This window comes from Amia ocellicauda, chromosome 5, assembly GCF_036373705.1.
Source record: "Amia ocellicauda isolate fAmiCal2 chromosome 5, fAmiCal2.hap1, whole genome shotgun sequence".
Taxonomy (NCBI): Eukaryota; Metazoa; Chordata; class Actinopteri; order Amiiformes; family Amiidae; genus Amia; species Amia ocellicauda.
Genome location: NC_089854.1, coordinates 26,565,951 through 26,587,044, shown reverse-complemented (window position 1 = coordinate 26,587,044; position 21,094 = coordinate 26,565,951). Strand labels below are relative to the sequence as shown.

Here is a 21,094-nt window from a genome sequence, read left to right as displayed (position 1 = left end):
ATCTCAACATCATCGAGTCTGTCTGGGATTACATGAAGAGAGAGAAGCAACTGAGGCTGCCTAAATCCACAGAAGAACTGTGGTTAGTTCTCCAAGATGTTTGCTCCAACCTACCAGCCGAGTTCCTTCAAAAACTGTGTGCAAGTGAACCTAGAAGAATTGATGCTGTTTTGAAGGCAAATGGTGGTCACACCAAATTCTGTTCTTCTGTTCACTCACTTTGCATTTTGTTAATTGGTAAATATAATCTATTAATAAGTATATTTTTGAAAGCATTCTTACCTTACTTTACAGCATCACACCTACCTAAAACGTTTGCACAGTACTGTATATATATATATATATATATATATATTTAATTTGCCACAAATGGCCCATGGCAATGCCTGAAAGTTGGAATTTGTCCAAAAAACAGAAAACTCTCATGTCTGAAACAAAAGTAGGCTGGCACCCTGACCCTCTTGCTCCTTTTCACTGCCCACTCTGCCACTACATGTCACTATATTACCATAGCAACATGTAAACATTTAGTTCTCAATAAGAAGTCAAAGCATAGTGTGCATGAAGCAAATTGCATGAATGCAAGTAATGAATACAAGAATTCAAATACCATAAAAATCAATATTAAATTGATATTAATATAATTGACTCGATTAATGTGATTAATTGTCCTAGGTCTAATACACATAAGCCTGTCTGATGTTTTAGTCTCATTTCCAGTTACGTTCTGACTAATCTGTTTTTAAAAAGTCATCTCCTTGCAACTAAACACACAGCATTGTATGATGCATTCCTGCCCTTTTTGTGTGATCTAAAACACATGCAGACTGGCACAGAACTGTGTGGCGCAAGGGCAGAGCAACAGAACTCTGCCAATGTACCTCAGCAAAATGAAAAGAGCAGAACAGGACAGAGATGTGGTGTGAGGGAAAATGATACAGGTGCTCAAGAATAATTCTGCTAGTCCGACCCAGAACGTTTCAATGATCCTGCTGGAACTCATGAGAGAGTTCAGTCACGCTGTGCCCACAAGACTAAGTGTAATTGCCTGTATGGGCTCCTGTTGTGGGCTTGCATGTCATCTGGGGCCAACTCCTCCGCTCCTGACCTCCCTTCACCAGTGTCTATTTAAAGCTGGATTTAGCTAGAAGCAAGTGACACTGAAATGGAACATATATAGGCAGGCCACCCACACGGTGAAATTCCCACATGTGAAAAACTGCAAAAGCCACATGGCTGATAAAAAAAACATGTAATCATGATTACAAACCTGCAGCTGAAATACAGGTTACCATCAGCCTCTAGCACATGCTGTTTACACCAATTCATCCTCTGTGTTTGCATGGCTTAATTAGGATACATTCAATTAAATTGGTGGCGTGGGGGGTCTTAGTGTGACGTACTGGTATCATCAAATACTGTGTGTCAACCTCTGTGACAATGTATTGGAATTCTTCAAGCAATCATGGAAACCAAGATCTAGTGTATTTCTTATCATTGGGAATTTCTACTACAGCTGCAACGAGATCTATCAAGTTATATGGTATTGATTTCAAGAAGAACGAAGAAAAAAAAGGTACCCGAGCCTTGAATCAGACTGATTGACAAATATCACTTGGTTGCTGAAGTCCAGGTGGATGGCTATTCAATCTTGTAAAGAGTGGTGTTTAAAGCATGTACGAAAAGAGGTGTTTGGGGCGGGGGAGGTAATAGAAATTGGTTAAAATACTGTTCTGTTTAAAATGTAATGGCATTTACAAAAATAAACATGAGCACATTACACATCAGAATCAAGGTCTGGTTCCTTTAGTACATCATAAATACAGAAAATTGTCTTTACTACTCAAGTTCATTGAACAGGTCCTTTAACAGCTTATACAGAACTCACTCTACTGGTCACTTTGTTATTGGATATTATATCAAATCCCCCACACCACAACCAAAAAAGTCAAAACAATAAAATAGACACAATTGTCATTAAACCCCATTTTTAGTGCACCACCACTGGAACACACACATGTGCTTCTAAGCCAGTTTAGAAGGTGACATGCCCACCCTACACATGTTCCTGCAGGCATTGCACAGAGCTCTCTTGGCCTGACCCATTTGGCTCCCATTTTGCAAAATCTATAAATGACATCAACACTCAAAAAAAAAAAAAAAAAAACTAGAGTCCACGCACCCTAACCAATCTACAATACCAAATAAGTAAAACAAAATCAAGAACTTGAATACAATCAAAATAATAATGATACTAATTATGTATTAGTAAATATATTGAAATCTACTGTGATACACTAAAAGTTTTGTGACATAGTGTGTTACATGTAGGGGCCCACCCTGTAGAATGACATCATTGCTGGCAGTTCCTTATTGTCCAAAATATTACTATACATACAAGTGGTGGCTTTAATTTAAGCAAACCTTACATAAAATGTATGTGTCATGCTATTCTCTCTCTGCTTCCAATTATGAATAAACATTGTCATTATTATTATTGACAATGAAAACGATGTCTGGGAAACATTACACAGACACACAGTAGCCAATGTATACACAGAGGGGAGTGGTCAAAAATGACAAAACCAGATGATCTATGTGTGTAGTGTGGCAATATTTATTTATGAGAAATTTCACACACCACAGCTGTTGCATTGTTTTTCAATTTTGTGTTCCAAGAAAAGCGAGTTGATGCTAAATTTACAGATGGGATATCTCTGTTATTGTGTCATTCTGAACTCTGAAGAGGAGTGTCCACACCAGAACCAGTTGTGCATCAATTAAGGCCCTTTGACCTGCAAAAGTCGACAACGACTGATGCAGCATAAAGTAAGCCCCTTCCACCTGTTGTCAGCTCTCACAATGCAACAATTCAGCAAAAATAAACAGTAAACATCACACACTGTGGAGAATGCAGCTGACCAAGGATCAGAGCTCAACCTAACAATTACAGAGATTGGGCAGAACTGCATACCTGGCAGTTATGAAGGATTACAGTGATGCATGACTGTTAAATCGTTGACTCGTACGGAAAGAATACGTGTCTGAGAAAAGGGTACAATCTGCAGGGGGGATTAAAATATTCTTGTCATGTTTTTGTGTAAGAACAAATGACATTAGAAGTTACTGGATTTTTCATTACTTAAAGATATATGTATACATATAGATCACTCTCTATTTCCAGTTCAGCCTTACAATAAGATTACATGTGCCCATTTTAATCATATCCCCTATACAATGTCAAAATGCTTGAGTATACCTTATCACTCTTCTATTTGTCTTAACTAGTCTACTAGTTGCTTTGGAGACACTAACAAAGGAGGGGGTTTCTGCATCATTCCACAGCCTGTTTGAATCTTTTGAGGGAAAAAACAAGATGAAAACAACATCAAAAAAAGCTAAACTGTTGCACAGGCTATTGGATGACACACCCTTTCACAGAAGAACTGTTCCAAAATACCACAGTAAAAGAGCACAAGACGTGCACTGAGGAGAGCGCTCCGTTTCTGAACTGTTGTCAGGATACATATTTTAACAGTAGACTTCTGAGGAGATGAAAGAGAAAATCTAAACCAGTGGGAAGAAAAATGTTTTGTCATTGTGGGTGATTTTGTGCTTATGTGATTGTTTGTCTGCTCATTTTCATTGCACCAGCCTTGTGAGTCTACTCGGTCTGTGACTGGCTCGCAGTCTGACTGGGGGCTGTGTCTACAGGGAAGTGGGAAGGTGCAGCTGGAATGGTGCCTGTGAGTGGGGAAGCGCAGTTGCTGTTGCTGCTGCTGCTGCTGCTGTCTCAGTCTGGCAGGACAGAGACGCTAGTTGCCAGAACAGGAATGCTAGCAGGGGAAAACCCGAGAGCCTGCACAGAGCTGAGCACACCGGCACCATGTGGATGAGAAGGGATAGGCTGCTGGTGACTGCCATCCTCGGCTCCCTTCTCACAGTGGACATTTACTTTGTGCTGCTGCCCAAACTGCAGGAGAAGTACTTAAAGGAGGACTGCACTTGTCAGGAGTCTGGCAGCCGTGCAGAAGGTCGATGGCACAACTCTTCCAGCGCTGTGCCGGGTGGGACACGGGGGCCGGGGATCACACCGGTGGCCCACCAGACATGGGCGAGGGACTCAAGATCCAAACTGCAACAGCTGTTCGACCACCCGCTATACAACATCCGCACCCCAGCTCTCAAGCCGGAGGAGCTCCTGCTGCAGACAGAGGAGTCGCTGAGCTACTACAAGAGGAAAGTGTCTCGGTGGAACAGGTACAGGGGGCGCTCTCGGCCTCTCCATCAGCTATCTGGGTTTGATTTCGAGGGGTTACAGTTCTTTCATATCCCCCAAGATTCAGCAGTTAGTATCAGGGTATGACATAATCTGAAGGGGATGATTGTGTTAAAGTTTATTTTTTTGAAGACAGGAACAGTGTTTCTCTGAACTTTAGCCTGTTTGTTAGCACTGCTGATAAGGACATGATGTGGAAACATTCACTAATTTCTTTGCTTTTCAGAAAAGCCAGTCATTTTTAGGTCTTTGAGTGCACCTGATGAAAACACAATTTTATATTGTACGCAGCTCACGCACGGAAGGTGTGTATGTGTGTGTGGGGGGGGAATCAGGGACATTATCCTTAGAAAAACAAATAAAAAATTAGGGGAATGGGTTCATTTTATTGTATGGAGCTGAGCCATATCAAAGTAAGCAGCCCTGACAATCACAGAATGGAGTAGACATGACCACAGCAGTGTCTGACAGATCCATGTGCGTCGTTCATGGTGTACAGTGGGAAGTCTGGAGATGGATACTATTTTTTGGGGGTTGTGCTCATTTTAATATGGTATAAGTTTTATTCACTGTATATCCAAGTAGTATCTCAACAAGATCTAGTATCTTTTCCATACACCTGGGGAATGGAAAGTTCTGCTTGTCAAAAGTCCCAGAAAACGTTGGACAGGGTTAGACTCGTCTTGAGAGCCTGCCAGCACAAATCCGGCATGCGGTTAGGGACTTCTGTCCAAGAGACGGCGATCAGATCTGCTTCTCTTCATTCGATTTTGGATGCCAAGGTATTGTTCTCATAATTCAGTTTTACAGCAGCCTAGGAGCCAGCACCACTGGGCTTCTGTCTGGTGATTTAGCTGGTGAAATATTAAAGTATTTTACACACACAGATCTGCTTTTCCAGTGGCGAGCTGCCCTTGAGGGCAAGGTCATTGACACACAGGATATGGCTCCTTACCAGCACTGCTTCCAGAGCCGTTGCCCTGGCCGTTGTGTGGGGGGTTACTCACAGGGACAGCTTCCTGGTGTTCAAACACAATCCCAGACTATCTAAAAAGCTCTGCACTCAAAAACACACAAAATTAATGTGATAAGAAGAAAACAAAAAAAAGATTACTTCTTCCAATTTATTTTCAGACAATTTATTCTTTACTCAGTTAGCCTCTCGAGCTGGCCATGCTAAATTTCATGTCCTGGTGTTTGAGGCTCCGTCTGGGGACAGGTGTGGGGACGGGGAACCCATGATCTTTCATCCCTCTCCTCTGTCCTAGTCATTCCATGTATCTTATGAACAGCAACAAAGCAAGATGGACTTTGCATTGCATACACTGAAAAGGGACTCAAGTGGAACACTGAAGACAAAAGACAAGCTGCCAAAACACGTCTGGGCACATTCTTGGCAGGTTAAAGGAAACCACACAGGGTTATATGTAATTTAAGTTTCATATACTGTTAATAAACTAGGTTATGTGGGATTATGTGAACACCCAGCCCCTTTCTATTATTCGTATGATAACTAGCAGAAGGAAGCTGGTGGTCAGGTCATCCGATATTAGTGAGACACCCGGCACAGTCCGCAGTGGGGAAAGTAGTGAACAATGTAAACGGGTCGTGCTGTGCAGCCTCCCTCTGCCGTGAGAGAGGGCTGTTTCTGAGCTGTGGCGTTATGTCTCTGACTGTCAGCGCAGTCACAGGGGACAGAAGGGGCAGCCCGGGCACAGGTAAATGCCACACGCCATCCTCCTCCCCAGTCAGGACACGTGACGGGGCTCATGCGAACAAATACACATATTGTGGGCAAAACAGTATATTTTTAGCAACAGACATTTATTTATTCATTGTTAACATTAACTGTTTGGCCTCGTTACCTTTATTTCCTTGTGTTGTTGACATTTCCTACCTCGCCATCAAAGCAGAAAACAACAAGGTTGGTTCAAAGAAAAATATGTGCAGTGCACAACAGAGCAGAAACAATGTGAGAAAACAGGCACAAAGCTGTCAGGAAAATCTATATCTATTTAAAAATCTATATAAAAATCTGAGGATGTTTATTCTTTTGTCTATGGTGTCCTTTGCTACAGAGGTCACTGCACACCCATAACAGTAAAAACCTGTAGTTTAAAATATTACATTTTTTAAAGCAGTGGTTTTCAGTCCTGGTCCTGGGGACACCCTTCCGTGCTGTTTTGTGTTCCATCTGAGCTCTCAATTACTTCATTACTAGTAGTGTACTTAATTGAACCTTAATGTAACTAATAATTTGCTTAATCTGAGAATTTAAATGATTTAAAACAGTTTAGATTTAATTTTAAGTATGAAACTGTAGATGGAACTTGAAATCTCCAACTGTTTATAAGATACACAATTTAAAAAGTTATGCAAATGATATAATGCAAATGAGTTCAATTGTGGGTCCAGTTAAATAACTGAGAGCTCTGTTGGAACAAAAACAACCAGGGCAGGGGATCCCCAGGACCAGGATTGAGAACCAGTGTTTTAAAGAGGGAAGGACAGAGAGAAATGCAGTACTCAAAAAGTACTAAACAAGACAAAAGGGACCTGATGCCCTATTGGTCAACCAGGCTTATAAATGACAGATATAGGTTTTAGATCACAGAACTACTTAACACTGTGCACAAATAACAGAAAACATACATGTAGACTAGTATGTGAGAACACAACAGCCTAACAGGTTGTATCTGTGTGTATAGGCTTAGTGTGGTTAAAATATCCAAGAAAGAGAGAATTCAAGGGGAGCACTTCATTCATTCTGTGTTCGTAAACTCTTGCGTGGGCTCCTAACTGGAACACTGCTACCTTCCCGAAGAGTAAAACAAAATGTATGTTTGTCTTCTGCGTTTTTTTTGTTTTTTTTGCTTTAGAAATGGATATAATTATTTCAATTGCACTTGAGGTACAGCGTAAGCAGAAGCTTTTAAAAATAATCGCACTCGCATCAAGGAAAACCTGCCAGTAATTGGCATGTGTGCCCAAGCCCTCTGAGACCACGGGGAGCCACCGGTGCTGGGGAAGATGGTGGTGCTCCTGCGAGTGGTGGCGTGTTCTTGTGGGAGCACCTAGTCATTTTGTGACTCACGGTAGTGCACTTAATTGGGTGACATAATAAGCGTGTTGCAGTATAAGTGTAATTTTCATAGTCTGTCTGCGGCCTCGGCTCTGGGAGATGTGTAATCAAATTGGCTGCTTTTTAATAGCACAGGAAGCAGTAGGGTGCAGGAAAGGTGAATGCTATCTCTCTGCCTAGAGAGCATCTCTGAGGCCAGTCTGGGAGTCCGTTTGTTTCTTTTTTTTTTCCCCCCTGGTTGTAGAACACAGAAAGGGATCATAGATCAGTCGGTGCCTCCAGGTCTTTGTGTGTGCATTGATATTTAAAAGACTTAAATTGCAGTTGTAATGGGCCTGGCATGTGTTTTAAAGATAAGGGGTGATGCAAGTATTACAGCTTGGAATGGTTGCTCTTCAAAGCAACAAATTAATTCAATATACCTCATGGTTACATAGACACACCTCCATTAAAGCTAAATGGCTTGCACATTGCCTCCTTGTGCTTGGCACTCAGACACAGAATAGTCTGGGTAGGTCCAGCTATGAACACGGGGAAGGCCCAGCCGAAACAAATAGACAGCCAATGCCAATCCATGCATGCCATTGTCAGAATGAATAAACACCAGGTCCTTTCATACATCACAATGTGTAGTCCTGTACAATAATGTATTAGAGCAGATTTGGGTTGAGTCATTTCACTTTGAGCACTGGCTTGTCGCTGTGGTTTTCAGCCTCTCACAGAAGACAGAGCTATTCTTGCTTAACACAATTAAGTAGTGCGTAGTGCAAGTTGTGCAATTTGTTTGGGGAAATCTACATTGTTGGGAATTAGAGGGCATTCCAAGAAAAGCAGCTGTTGAAATATTCATACAATCTCAGCATGAAAATGCAAACTATCTACCCACAGTCCTCCTCCAAACAGCGTTTAACTATATGGTTTGAGGCTCCCAGCATCTGCCATTTACAGCATGAAGGTGACACTGCCTGCTTCCCCCTCTCCTCTTCAGACATCAGAAATACTACAATGCAGTGGCTGCAGCGGTTAACTTCTCCACAGTAGCTCACGCAGGGGCTTTCAACCCTGAGGCCAGTTGGGTCAAGTTTCACCTGGGGATCAACCGCTATGCATTGTACGCCCGAGATGACCCCAACATCGACCAGCTGCTCAGAGACATGGGCAGCAGCACCATCGTCAGCGCAGGTGAGAGACTGAGGGCCACGTTACTGGGGGCCCGGACCAAACACATTCACAACCACTGCACAATACTGAAAACCTGCCAACTGTACCCATTCCTTTATGATCGTCTCTCCAATACACAAGCTCAATGCCCTTTCATTAACATGCAAACACACTTCACCGAATGTTACCCTATACTGCACACTTTTTCCTCATCATCAGCATCATCACCACACCATTTAAAAGTGCCACAGAGTTGACATACTTAGCCGTTTCCTTAGGGCTTTCGAAATGGACAGCCAGTTTGTGAAATGAAAGGAATGTGGTGAATCTGCTATGCTGCTGTCACACAGAAATTATTTTCTCTTTCTCATGCAGATTACACTCAAGATGAGAAAGTCCTGAAAGGCATGTGTGACTGTACTCAAGGTAATGAAGCAGTTGGGAACTTCAGAAAGTTCTGATCTAAGGAAAAAAATAACAAACAAATGCAATTATATAGACTGAGGCATTTTTGTCCTCCACCTGAGAATCTTTTACATTCTCCGAAGCACTCCTACTGAATATTCCCCCGTGTTGCCTAGCTTTGAAATATAGTTTGCACAGGTCCATAACATTTCAAATCCCAAATGCGGATGGTCTGTTTATTTTAAAATAGGCCCATCCTTACTCAGCGTATGATTATGTCCCCTTCAGTGTCTGTGGAGAAGTCCCTATCTGAAAACAGGGAGTTTAATTGAATAGGGATAATTATACCCCCTCCCTTCCCTCCTTCCAACCACACACACACACACACACACACACACACACACACACACAAAGACTACTCTTAAAAATCTGCTTTTGATCTCTGTGGACAGGTGAGCAGACCCCAGTATAACACACTACACTATTGCAATATCCCCCATCTTCAGCATCCCCCCCACTAAGGACACGAGACCACAAAGTTGTTCTATGCAGCTTGCCTTGCCAGTTTCCCTGAAAACAAAGACTCTGTTCCAAACCACAACTAGATCAGTAACTGTTGAGTCGAAAAAAAAAAGATGATAATCTTTTCTGGGAGGACACTACTGGCCCTGAACAAAGACTGAGAGCCATTGTTAAACTGCAATGTGCATTTCATTTCACGTCAGTGTATTCTTGTGTTGCTTTCTTTTCCTTATAAAATACGATCAAGATTATATAATAAGATGATAAATCATTCAGTACAGCCCCAGGCCCGTGTGTTCAGTTACCATCTGCATGCAACGGCTTTCAAGAGCAAAACAGCAACAGACCAAGTCATGGTAAACACCAATTACGAAACCCATGGCACAGGCTACACGAAAATAGTCCTGTGAAAATCACTGTGAAATCAGGATGAGCTGAAACAAGCCGGAGTGGGAGAACTATATCAAGGACAAATGATGTGATGAAATGTAGCCTAACTTTTTGAAGCAAAGCAGAATTTCCAAATTACTGAATACACAGTGTAATTGTGACAATTGAAATTAAACTGAAACACTGCACAGGTTTCTTATTCAAGAATGATTAAATTACTAAAAGTTTTGATAGCAACCAGAATGTACAACACAGGACATTTCTGGGCCCTGTCACTTTCACTTCTGCACTGTATTAATGTGTCTCTGTTGGTCTTTGCCCCTAGTGGTGAAACCCAGTGGCCACCACCTGAAATTGGCCCTGAAGTTCCAGAATTTTGGCAAGGCCATGTTCAAACCCAAGAGGTAAGGAGCCCAGCTGTTTTTGTATGAGTCTGAAAACAGATACAGAGAAGGACTCTCTCTCAAACACTCTCTGAGTTTCATAAATAAGGGGCTTGATAGCTTAAACACCTTAGGCCCACCATTGTGTAATTGCAACAGTAAATCAAATCCTGAATTCTTGGATTGCAAGGCACAAGCAGGAGTATAAGGCATTAGCAGTTGAAGCAGATTACATGGAGCCATGTCATGTAAAGCTGTATATGGTAACAAGATTATTTTAAAAACATTTAAACTATTTGCTTTAATTGTAATTGTAAAAACTGTACAAGATACAAACAGTATGTACAAATGTTGTGACACCACATCTTGCCCCCCCCCACTATACTTTCTCAGGCAGGAGAGACATGACGAAACCCCAGAGGACTTTTTCTATTTTGTTGACTTTCAAAGACACAATGCTGAAATTGCTGCATTTCACCTGGACAGGTAAACAAAACTCCACTTCAACTTGATATCTCAGAGTCAATCTTTAGATAAAAAAAGACATCACACCAAGAAAAGAAATGCCTTCTTAAAGGGTAATTCAGAGACTAACACTGATATGGAGTATTCAAGAGCTTAACACTGCAAATTTAATTTCAAATCATAAACACAGCATCAAAATAATTTGGTTTCCTCAGGGTCCTGTAACACAATCATCAAAACATTCTAAGAAAGAAAATGCAAAAATATACCTGGAATAGCTAAGGTTTTAATGGTGTTCACCTAAATCTTTCACCTCAATCACTGCACCAAAATGCATCGACCCATGGTTTGCATATGACGCCTTACCTTAATTAATCACCTGGACTAGAACATAGTTTATCCACTATCTGTTGCAATAGCCAGACATCCCGTTTTGACTTGTTATTCATTTAGCGGTCTGTTTATGCTCTGGGTAAAACGTTACTGTAGCAAACCATAGTAAAGCCAACTCACAGCATAGTAAAATTATCGGCATGTGTGGGCAAGTACACTTTACAACATGATCATACTGTTGTCCCCCTTCAAAATATTTGTGCACGTATTTGAACTGGATTGAATTGCAGAATGCACCGCGTTTGACATATTTTGCAGTGGCACAATTAAAAGTCTATATCATTTCCAGAAGGTCATGTTTGGCAAGCTTAATTTAAAACACATACATTTCCCCTATATTGCCTAAAAAGCTTTGCTTGCATAACTTTCTGGGTTTTGCTGTACTACAAATTCAAATTACTGTCAGCTAATGTGATAGCACATGAAGCAGGCAAGAGAGTTTTAAATCCTCAGAGTCTTTTACTGGTGCCACTTATTGTCAGGGAACGGCAGGTGTTAATAACTGTTAGCATAACAAATTAATTTATCGTGGTGATTCTTGAAACATTTATAAAAGCTCAGCATTGCATGAATAGTTGTGGTTTTGGCAAGCACTGGCAAAGGTGCCCCAGAACAAAGAAAACAAAACAAGTGAAATTGTGCTAGTGTGGATGGAAATGAGACATCCTAGGATGTATTTTGTGTAAGTGAAAGACAGGAACATAAGAACATAAGAAGGTTTACAAACGAGAGGAGGTCATTCGACCCATCATTATTATTATTATTATTATTATTATTATTATTATTATTATTATTATTTATTTATTTATTTATTTATTTATTGGCAGATGCCCTTATCCAGGGCGACTTACAACATAGTGCAATACGAAGTGCAAGAATACAGTTAAGTACAAGGCATCCAACATTACAAATTCACATTTACATTAAACAGAGCAATTTAAAACATAATACATTTTACAACTTCCAATTTACACAGGTAAGTAAAGCTAAGTGCTGTCAAGATGTTAGGCCACGTATTAGTAACGCTAGAAGCATGATAAAATGCTGTGAAGTGCTATCTAACGGGGATTAAAAGGACTAATATTAATAATAATAATAATAATAATAATAATAATAATAATACATTTTATTTGGGGGACACCTTTTTTAGATACTCAAGGACATCTTACACAAAGTTGACCTATATAAATTAATACAATAAACATAGATTACGATGGAGAAATACATAGGGACTGACAGTTATAAAGGAAACATCTGCTAAAATGTAGCCATAGGGCTATAGAAGGTAGGCTTTCTTAAAAAGGTGAGTTTTTAAAAAAAATTTAAAAGAGATGAGAGTGTCTGCTTGTTTTATTTGTGCGGGGAGTGCGTTCCAGAGCCTGGGGGCCGAGCAGCTAAAGGCCTGGCCACCCATGGTGGTGAGACGGAATAGGGTGTGACGAGGAGATTAGCAGAAGAGGAATGGAGGGAGCGGGAAGGGGCATAGGCTGGGATGACGTCCGACAGGTAGGTAGGTGCCAGGTTATGAAGGGCTTTGTAAGTAAGGAGGAGCGACTTAAAGACGATACAGTAGTACACAGGGAGCCAATGTAACTGGATAAGGACTGGTGTGATATGTTCAGATGATTTAGTGCAGGTTTCTGGCAGCAGAGTTCTGGACCAGTTGTAGTCTATTGGTGAGTTTAATAGGGATACCAGTAAGGAGAGAATTGCAGGAGTCCAGTCGGGAAGTGACCAAGGCATGGATAAGGGTTTCAGTGCTGGAGTGTGACAATGAAGGACGAAGCCTGGAGATGTTGCGGAGGTGGAAAAAAGATTTCCGGTTAATGGCTTTTATATAGGGTTCAAATGAGAGCATGCTGTCCAAGATGACACCAAGGCTTTTGACATGTGATGAAAGTGGAACTGAAAAACCATAAATGTTAATACTAAGGTTGTGCTGTTTAGAAAGAATAGATTTAGAGCCAATAAGCATGACTTCTGTCTTGTTGCTGTTAAATTTGAGGAGGTTCGAGCTCATCCAGCTCCTAATATCTTGGAGACAGTTAATAAGGGAAGTGGGAGGGAGGGGAATGGTGGGTTTGGTGGAGATGTAAAGCTGTGTATCATCAGCATAGCAGTGAAAATTGACTTTGTGATGACGCATAATCTTGCCCAGCGGTAGGAGGTAGATTATGAAAAGAAGTGGTCCCAACACTGACCTCTGGGGGACACCCTGTGAAACAGCTGCACACCCTGATCTGTGTTTTTTAATTTGCACAAACTGTTGACAGTCAGTAAGGTAAGAAACAACCAAGAGAGTGCAACACCCGTGACACCAACACCAGCTAAACGTTCTATGATGAGTGGATGGGAGATGGTATAAAGGCTGCACTCAAGTCAAGAAGGATGAGAATGGATAGTACCCCTGAGTTAGCTGCACAGAGAAGGTCATTGGTGATTTTTACTAAGGCTGTTTCAGTGCTGTTATTACAAGTACTGTCTGAAAAGATGTGTCTTGAGGAGGTCAAGGACTCTGCTGTTTTGACTTCGGTGGGAAGGTCGTTCCACCATTTAGGGGACAGGGATGAGAAGGAGCGGGCTCTGGAGGAAGGGGAGTGGAGAGGAGGCTTGTTTGGTGTCCATTAATAACTAAGTGATCCAAGGATCCTATCCAGTCTATTTTGAAATGTTCCCAAATTTTCAGCTTCAACCACATCGCTGGAGAGTTTGTTCCAGATTGTTCCAGATTGTTCCAGTTTGTTCCAGATCTGTCTCCTGTTTTCTGTCTTGAATGCCTTGAAGCCCAATTTCCATTTGTGTCCCCGGGTGCGTGTGTCCCTGCTGATCTGGAAAAGCTCCTCTGGTTTGATGTGGTCGATGCCTTTCATGATTTTGAAGACTTGAATCAAGTCCCCACGTAGTCTTCTATGTTCCAGGGTGAAAAGGTTCAGTTCCTCAGTCTCTCCGAGTAGGACATTCCCTTCAGACCTGCAATAAGTATGGTATATCCTTTTTAAAATGTGGAGCCCAGAACTGTACACAGTATTCCAGATGAGGTCTAACTAGTGCATTGCACAGTCTTAACATTACTTCCCTAAATTCTACACTTTTGACAATATACCCTAACATTATGTTTGCCTTTTTTATTGCTTCCCCACATTGTTTGGGTGGAGAAAGTGAGGAGTCCATGTAGACTCCTAGATATTTCTCATACATTACTTCCTCTAGTTCTATTCTTCCCATAGTGTAATTATAGTGGACATTTTTGTTACCTGCATGTAATACCTTGCACTTGTCCACATTGAATTTAATCTGCCAGGTGTCGGCCCACAACTGTATATTATCTAAGTCCCTTTAAATAACCTATGCTGTCAAGATTGTATCTGCTGAGCCACTTATTTTAGTATCATCTGCAAATTTGACAAGTTTGCTAACAATCCCAGAGTCCAGATCATTAATATAGATTAGAAAAAGCAAAGGCCCTAGTACTGATCCCTGTGGAACTCCACTAACAACCTCACTCCAGTTAGAAGCAACTCCTCTAATCGACACCCTCTGTTTCCTATACATCAACCAGTTCATAATCCATCTACTTACATTACCCTGAATGTCTACAGCTTCAAATTTGAGGATCAGTCTTTGGTGTGGAACCTTATCAAAAGCTTTTTGAAAATCTAAGTATATCATATCATTTCACATGATCTACAGCTGCAGTAGCATGTTCAAAAAATCGAATAGATTAGTAAGACATGATCTGCCTCGTCTAAACTCATGTTGATGATCTCCAAGAATATGGTTTTCATTAAGATGCTCTTCTATTTTCTGTCTAATCATTTTTTCCAACATTTTAGAAGTAATGCAGGTGAGACTGATTGGTCTGTAATTTCCTGGCTCAGTTTTGTCCCCTTTCTGAGCACGGCAAAGGTGCAGCTTCTTAACTGCTGCTGAAACTTTCAAAGTCTCCATTCAAATAATTTTGGCTATGCAAGCATTTTATTTTTTCCTTGGTCTGTTATTTGCTTAAAAATCTGAAATATGACGGGAGAGCACAAAGCTGGCGGTGGCAGTTGCCTGCAGTCACAGCGACAGGCAGTATCGAGTGCCAAGAGAGCTTCGGTGTAGCCTATCCTTAGCCTCCAGGTCGGATCAAAAGCACTGTTATAAAAGCGGTTTGTAGGCAGGGTGTGGTTTCAGGTTATATGTGGTGGAGATTTTATTATGGAGTCTTTGACCTTTGACTTGTTTTCCACTTCAGATTTCAATAATAATAATAATTAAAATAGGCAAATTTTACTTATTTTCAATGATGAATTAGTCCAATTCTAAGTATAAGCAATTCAATATGATACCAAAGCATCTGACGGCAAGTGATTCTATGAAGCATCCATTTCACACCACTGCTACAGTGCAATTTGTTTACTTTCAACCAACATTACTTTGCTAATGGTCAAGCCAATCGTAACACACCTAGCAGCATTATACATTCTGTGATCTCATTGGGTGACATCAGAGGCTAACAGTTTGGGGATTCTAGACTGGGATAAATCAAGGATTGTCTAGGGAAAGTATAAACAAGGCTTAACTAATCATATTTTTCAATTTCTGCCCAAAAAAGAAAAATAATCTCTTGAGCCAAGGCTGATGCAATGATGATTTACAGTGGTGTAGAGGACTTCACTCTTTCGTGCTTCGAGTTACAAGCATCACTACTGACAAAGGAAACCCAAAAGTTTCTGCACTGACAGCTGGCTGAGGTTAGAATAATTATAGCTGAGGGTTGAGGTGAGCAGCCCTGTGCCAACCAGGGAGCAATTAACTCCTCAGAATGGCAGCTCCCTCAACACACCGCACAGACCTTACTGGACAAAAGAAAAACACTGAGGAACTCTCAACCAAAATGTTAGATATCCCGAGAACTGTGATTCTGCAAAAAGGAGTTGATTGGTCTGAAAACTGATTTCAATGCTCTCTGGCAAATGGATTAGGTTTGGGTAAAAGGTCTACGAAAAAATCTCATCCAAATGCACATATGTACAACCCTATGAGATTCATACACATCTCTCTCCAGATTGGAGGAAGCAAGGCCTGCTGCCATCTCTTGAGTGGCTGGGGAAAACTAACACTTCCATCCGTTCTCTCTTTTTCTCCTCTCTGGTAGAATCCTGGACTTCCGCAGGGTGCCCCCAGTGGCTGGGAGGCTGATAAACGTCAGCAAAGAAATTCTGCACATCACTCGAAATGAGGATCTGAAAAGCGTCTTCTTCATTTCCCCCGGTGAGACTTAACAGCAGAGACATCCAAAGGCCTGTCCTGTCCTACCCTCACCTGTCAGCAAACAGCATTATCTTCTTGGCTCTTGCGCACTTATGTCCAATACAGTAGACCTGATTCTATATAATCTGCCAATGTTGAAAGAAAAAACACCTGGAGAGAGATCTACATCCTCTGAAATAACCTTCTGCTCACAAGCCCTATTGTCTGAAATGATCCAGGAGACATCCCTGAATTAATAATTGACATTTAGGCATTTTTATATTCTCGGTCCAAAGTAATTTAAAGGGGCCCAGCTATATTTGTCATGGTGCTCATACATCTGATTGACCGCAGCAAAACTGTTAACATTTGCGCAACATGCAGCAAAGTGCAAGAATAACCAGGAGGGTTGTATGAAGTTGTGTGACACCATAAACCTGTGATCCACACTATATGGCCCATGTGCCCAAAAGAAAAAACATCAGCTACCTCAGAATAACCAAAACACACTATTCCACTATTCTGAATTCCACCATCTCTGCCATTTTAAATAAATGAAGGCATGTTTGGGAGATGCGGCCCGCCAAAAATCACAGATTTGGCAACGTTTTAGTGGAGGAACTTCCCTTAATTGTGTGTGTGTCATTGTCGTTTTTCAACCTCCTCCCACGCAGCAAACAACACCTGCTTCTTTGCTAAGTGCCTGTACGTGTGCAAGACAGAGTACGCCGTGTGTGGGAATCCAGACATGCTGGAGGGCTCCATGTCGGCATACCTGCCTGGACTGACCATTGCCCCCCGCCTCTCGATCCCCAACCCTTGGATCAGGTCCTACAGCTTCACTGGGAAAGAAGAGTAAGAACCAGTGAGGCTGGCCAAATCCTCCCTGCCTGCAATCATGGTTTTCACACAGCCTAGACTGCCTAAACAAAGGTCGGACACAGAAGAATATGTGATTCAGTATCAATATAGGCTTCTAGGTTGTGTAGGTGTAACACAGTAATACTGTTCTGAATTTATTTCCACTAGGTAATGAATATAATAAGCAATTTACAAGCTTTATATTAAACCTGGATTGGAAACATATGAACATTTTAGTAATCTATAAATGTATCTCCTGTTCTAATGTTGCAAGCAATTTTCTTCCAAGTCAATACACTCAAGCTTGTAAGGAAAAGTAATTGTAAGGTTGATAAAATTTTCTATTCTTGCATGTACTTTCAAACATTTATGGAATCACCTTTCCCAGCTGGTTATTGCTGCCCATCTTTATGTGCCGAGACTTATGTCCGTGTATATTCCAGGTGGGAGGTTAATCCATTCTACTGTGATGCTGTCAAGCAACTTTATCCATACAATGCAGGAAACCGACTGATTAATATCATCGACATGGCCATATTCGACTTTCTAATAGGTACAGTACACAAGTCACCATTATTACAACTGGCACAACATGCTCCTGTGAAACAAAGTATTACTTCTTAAAGGTTTCAACTGTAGTCAAAGGTAAACTATCTAAGATGTAAAGTCTTAGTGCAGAACTCTCTCAGGTGACTGTAGAAGATACAATACCTTTTCCATTTTAATATGGGATTCGTTACATTGTTGTTTTCTGCCTCAGACAAATATTCACCAAATGTATTAAATGGTCTTATATATGCTATTCTTTCTTCAACAGATGTTTTAACATGATACTAAGCCTGACTTATTTTATTCCTGTAGGAAATATGGACCGGCACCATTATGAGATCTTTACGAAGTTTGGAGATGATGGATTTCTTCTTCACTTTGACAATGCCAGAGGGTATGTGGTGTAATCAACTTATTAATATTGTATTTCTTGGCAGGTTTTTACTGGAGTGATCTAGGTAAAGTACCTTGCAGTTTAAGGGTACAACAGTTTAATATTCCCCTTCGCTGGTTGCCAGCCCACCTTTCCTGTTTTAATGCACCGCCATGTCTTGTAGGTTTGGAAAACCTTCCCATGATGAGATCTCAATTCTAGCGCCGCTGATTCAGTGCTGTATGTAAGTACTGTGTTTCAAAACATGTATTATGTCAAAAGAGTGGAAGCTTTTCTGCTTATCTGGAGGCTATTCATCATTCATAATCATCATAACGGAAGTCACATATAAGCCCTGGAGTAGAAAGACAGTGGTCTTGGCAGTGGTCCTGGAAAATCAACTTCACACCGTTGCATAGATCATCATCTACCCCATCTAACCACAGCATCCACTGGACAATTGTGCATCACCTGTGTGAATCCCTGTTTGACACATACTGAGTAATGCCTGACCTACAGAACCAAACCCGTACTCCAAACAGAACCCCTGCTGTAACAGGCATCTTCAACCTGCGGTTAAGAATATTGACTGGTCCAAGCAGGGGGTAGGTATGACAACGAGAAGACCCTGTACGTCTCCACCACCAGTATATGTATTGCACTCCCAAGACCACAGACCATTACGGCATAGCTTTTCATGCAATAGGGACTAACCTCGGTATCGGCAACCAGCCTCTCACGCTCTCTGCATTTCAGAATCAAGCGGTCAACCCTGCTGCGTCTGAGGCTGCTGTCCCACGCTGAGTACCGTCTGAGTGAGGTGATGCGGGAGTCCCTGCAGCGTGATGCCCTTCAGCCCATCTTGACCGAGCCCCACCTGCAGGCCCTGGACCGACGGTTGGCGCGTGTGCTCCGAGCCACTCAGAAGTGCATCAAGAAGTTTGGAGAGCAGCATGTGGTGGCCGAGGACTTTGTAGAGACACAGAGAACAGCCGGGCCCAACAGCAGATAGCACAGCCTGGGTGGAGGGGAGGGGGAAGAGGGATGGGGGAATTGTGGGGGAAAGGACTGTGCCCTTTGTTAACAGCACCCAGAGGAGAAAGAGACAAAAATGACAAGCACTGGATAATTTAAGGCATCTTTATTTTTATTTTGTATAATTTTACCTGGGACCTAACTTCAATTATTTTTCAACTGCTTTCAACCTTGCAAACCAAAGGAAGAATTTTAAATGATATGCTAAGTCTCCCTAACATGGTTTGTACCCATTTATTGACTTGAGTTTGAATCGTTTGGCCAAGAGTTAGAATCGGTAACATATCTCCGCCGCAGTCCAAAAGAATAGAATCAGGCCATGTTTCCGGGCTTCACAAAAGCACAACAGGTCAGCAATGGCCAAACATAGCAATAAGGATTGAGTGAATAGGTAAACAAAAGAGGCCAATCTTAATTGTAGCATTACTGCAGTGTGTAGAAACATTTTAGACACAGGAAGATCTTAAGTACTTGAGCTGAAGAGATATAACTATTAATATACTGCTCAAAAATATTAAGGGAACACTCCAAGTTCAGATTAATGTTAAGTGTTCCCTTAATTTTTTCCCCAAAACACTGCAGTTCAGAGTGTGTGTGTTTTTTTTTTTTTTCTTATGGGAACGTTTATACAAACAGAAAGATATTGTGCACCAAGTCAGCACTTTCAGAAGTCGAAAGATCAATCTCAGATGAAAGCAAACAAGTATTTAGTGAAACATCAACCTGCCGACCGGCAGCATTCCTTTCTATAAATCTGAAGTACAATCATACTTTTTTGCCACAAATTGTACAATATTATTGAACTTTTTTACCCCCAATATTTTCTGTAACACTCTTCTTCACGAACAGGACAAGTCTCCCCATGAAAGTGTTAAATAGGTATTATGGTTACTTTCAACACTGATTGTAATCCTCTAATCCAGAACTGACTCATCAAAAATGAGCCCTCTGGGATTTTTGTGGTATCAAAAATCACCTAGTTCGTAAACATTTTATTTTAAAGCAGAAAAAAATGAGGTGAAAGCACTGGTGTTTAGTGATCTTCAAGCACTGTTTTTGGACCAAATTCCTGTCATTTGCTTCAAAGGTTTTGGTTGTTGTTGATACACTGAGCTCAGATTATACACCTGAGCTTTGAGATTTTCTACACCGTCTTGACTTTTGATAGGTAATTAAAGAAGATATGAATAAAGAACCCGATAACTTTTTGCAATGGTTTTTCAGAGACATAATAATGATGAAGGTATCTATGCAATAGGCAGCACTTAGAAGACCACAGTGTTTCCTTCAGCTTTTTTTTGGGGGGGGGGGGTTGGGATGACCACAAACACATTCCAGTGCAGAGAGATGCTGACACTGCCGACAGGCCAATAGGATGTTGGCTATGGAGTTATTCCATCTTTACCACCAGTTGGAACAAACCCCATTTAAGACGAAAAATGTGGAAAAGGAAATGTACCTTTGACCAAACTAAAGTGCCGAGTGTAAAGTAAAATAAAACAGTATTGTTAGTAAGTTCTCAACAACTGTAATCTACACCTTGCAAAGTCTGCATTCACATCAAAATCTCATTAGCAATCAATGCAGGGTGAAATTCACTCTTTTGGTTCATCCAACCGAGGACCAGGGTAAAACTTAATTGAAATATGACACTCAAACCCACCCACCTGGAAAAACAAGTTTCATGATCACCTACCTTTACTATCACCATCAGGGCTCATTAACAACGGTGCAGCGTTTCATGGCCTTTGTTTTCTTTTATGATGTTTCCTCTGAGGTATTTTCTGTCCAAAGGACTTGCAGCTAAGATGCTTATGTATGGGCTTTTCCATGGTTAAACAAACAAAATTAAAGAACAGAATAACCCCCCCATTACATCCAGACTGCTTGGTCAACATGGAGAAGGCAATCTGATACATGTTTCATATGACTCACCATTAACATGACAAAATATGTCTTGG

At 41.2% G+C, this 21,094-nt stretch overlaps 1 protein-coding gene across 1 annotated transcript; it reads left to right on the top strand.

Moving 5' to 3' along the window:
* The first annotated feature begins 3,745 nt into the window (after positions 1-3,745).
* On the top strand, positions 3,746-20,341 carry fam20a (FAM20A golgi associated secretory pathway pseudokinase). Its single transcript, XM_066704609.1, has 11 exons — positions 3,746-4,260; positions 8,350-8,543; positions 8,898-8,948; positions 10,165-10,243; positions 10,616-10,708; positions 16,221-16,336; positions 16,990-17,170; positions 17,620-17,729; positions 18,038-18,119; positions 18,283-18,342; positions 18,855-20,341. The coding sequence occupies exons 1-11, from the start codon at positions 3,887-3,889 to the stop codon at positions 19,108-19,110; spliced, it is 1,596 nt and encodes a 531-aa protein (XP_066560706.1). The 5' UTR covers positions 3,746-3,886; the 3' UTR covers positions 19,111-20,341.
* Positions 20,342-21,094: the final 753 nt, after the last annotated feature.

Bases quoted from the DNA above. Each gene is read 5' to 3' on its own strand.
- fam20a (XM_066704609.1), top strand. From the start codon at position 3,887: ATGTGGATGAGAAGGGATAGGCTGCTGGTGACTGCCATCCTCGGCTCC. The intron at 8,949-10,164 runs GTAATGAAGCAG...CTTTGCCCCTAG, and splicing joins CATGTGTGACTGTACTCAAG to TGGTGAAACCCAGTGGCCAC. The intron at 16,337-16,989 runs GTGAGACTTAAC...CCTCCCACGCAG, and splicing joins CGTCTTCTTCATTTCCCCCG to CAAACAACACCTGCTTCTTT.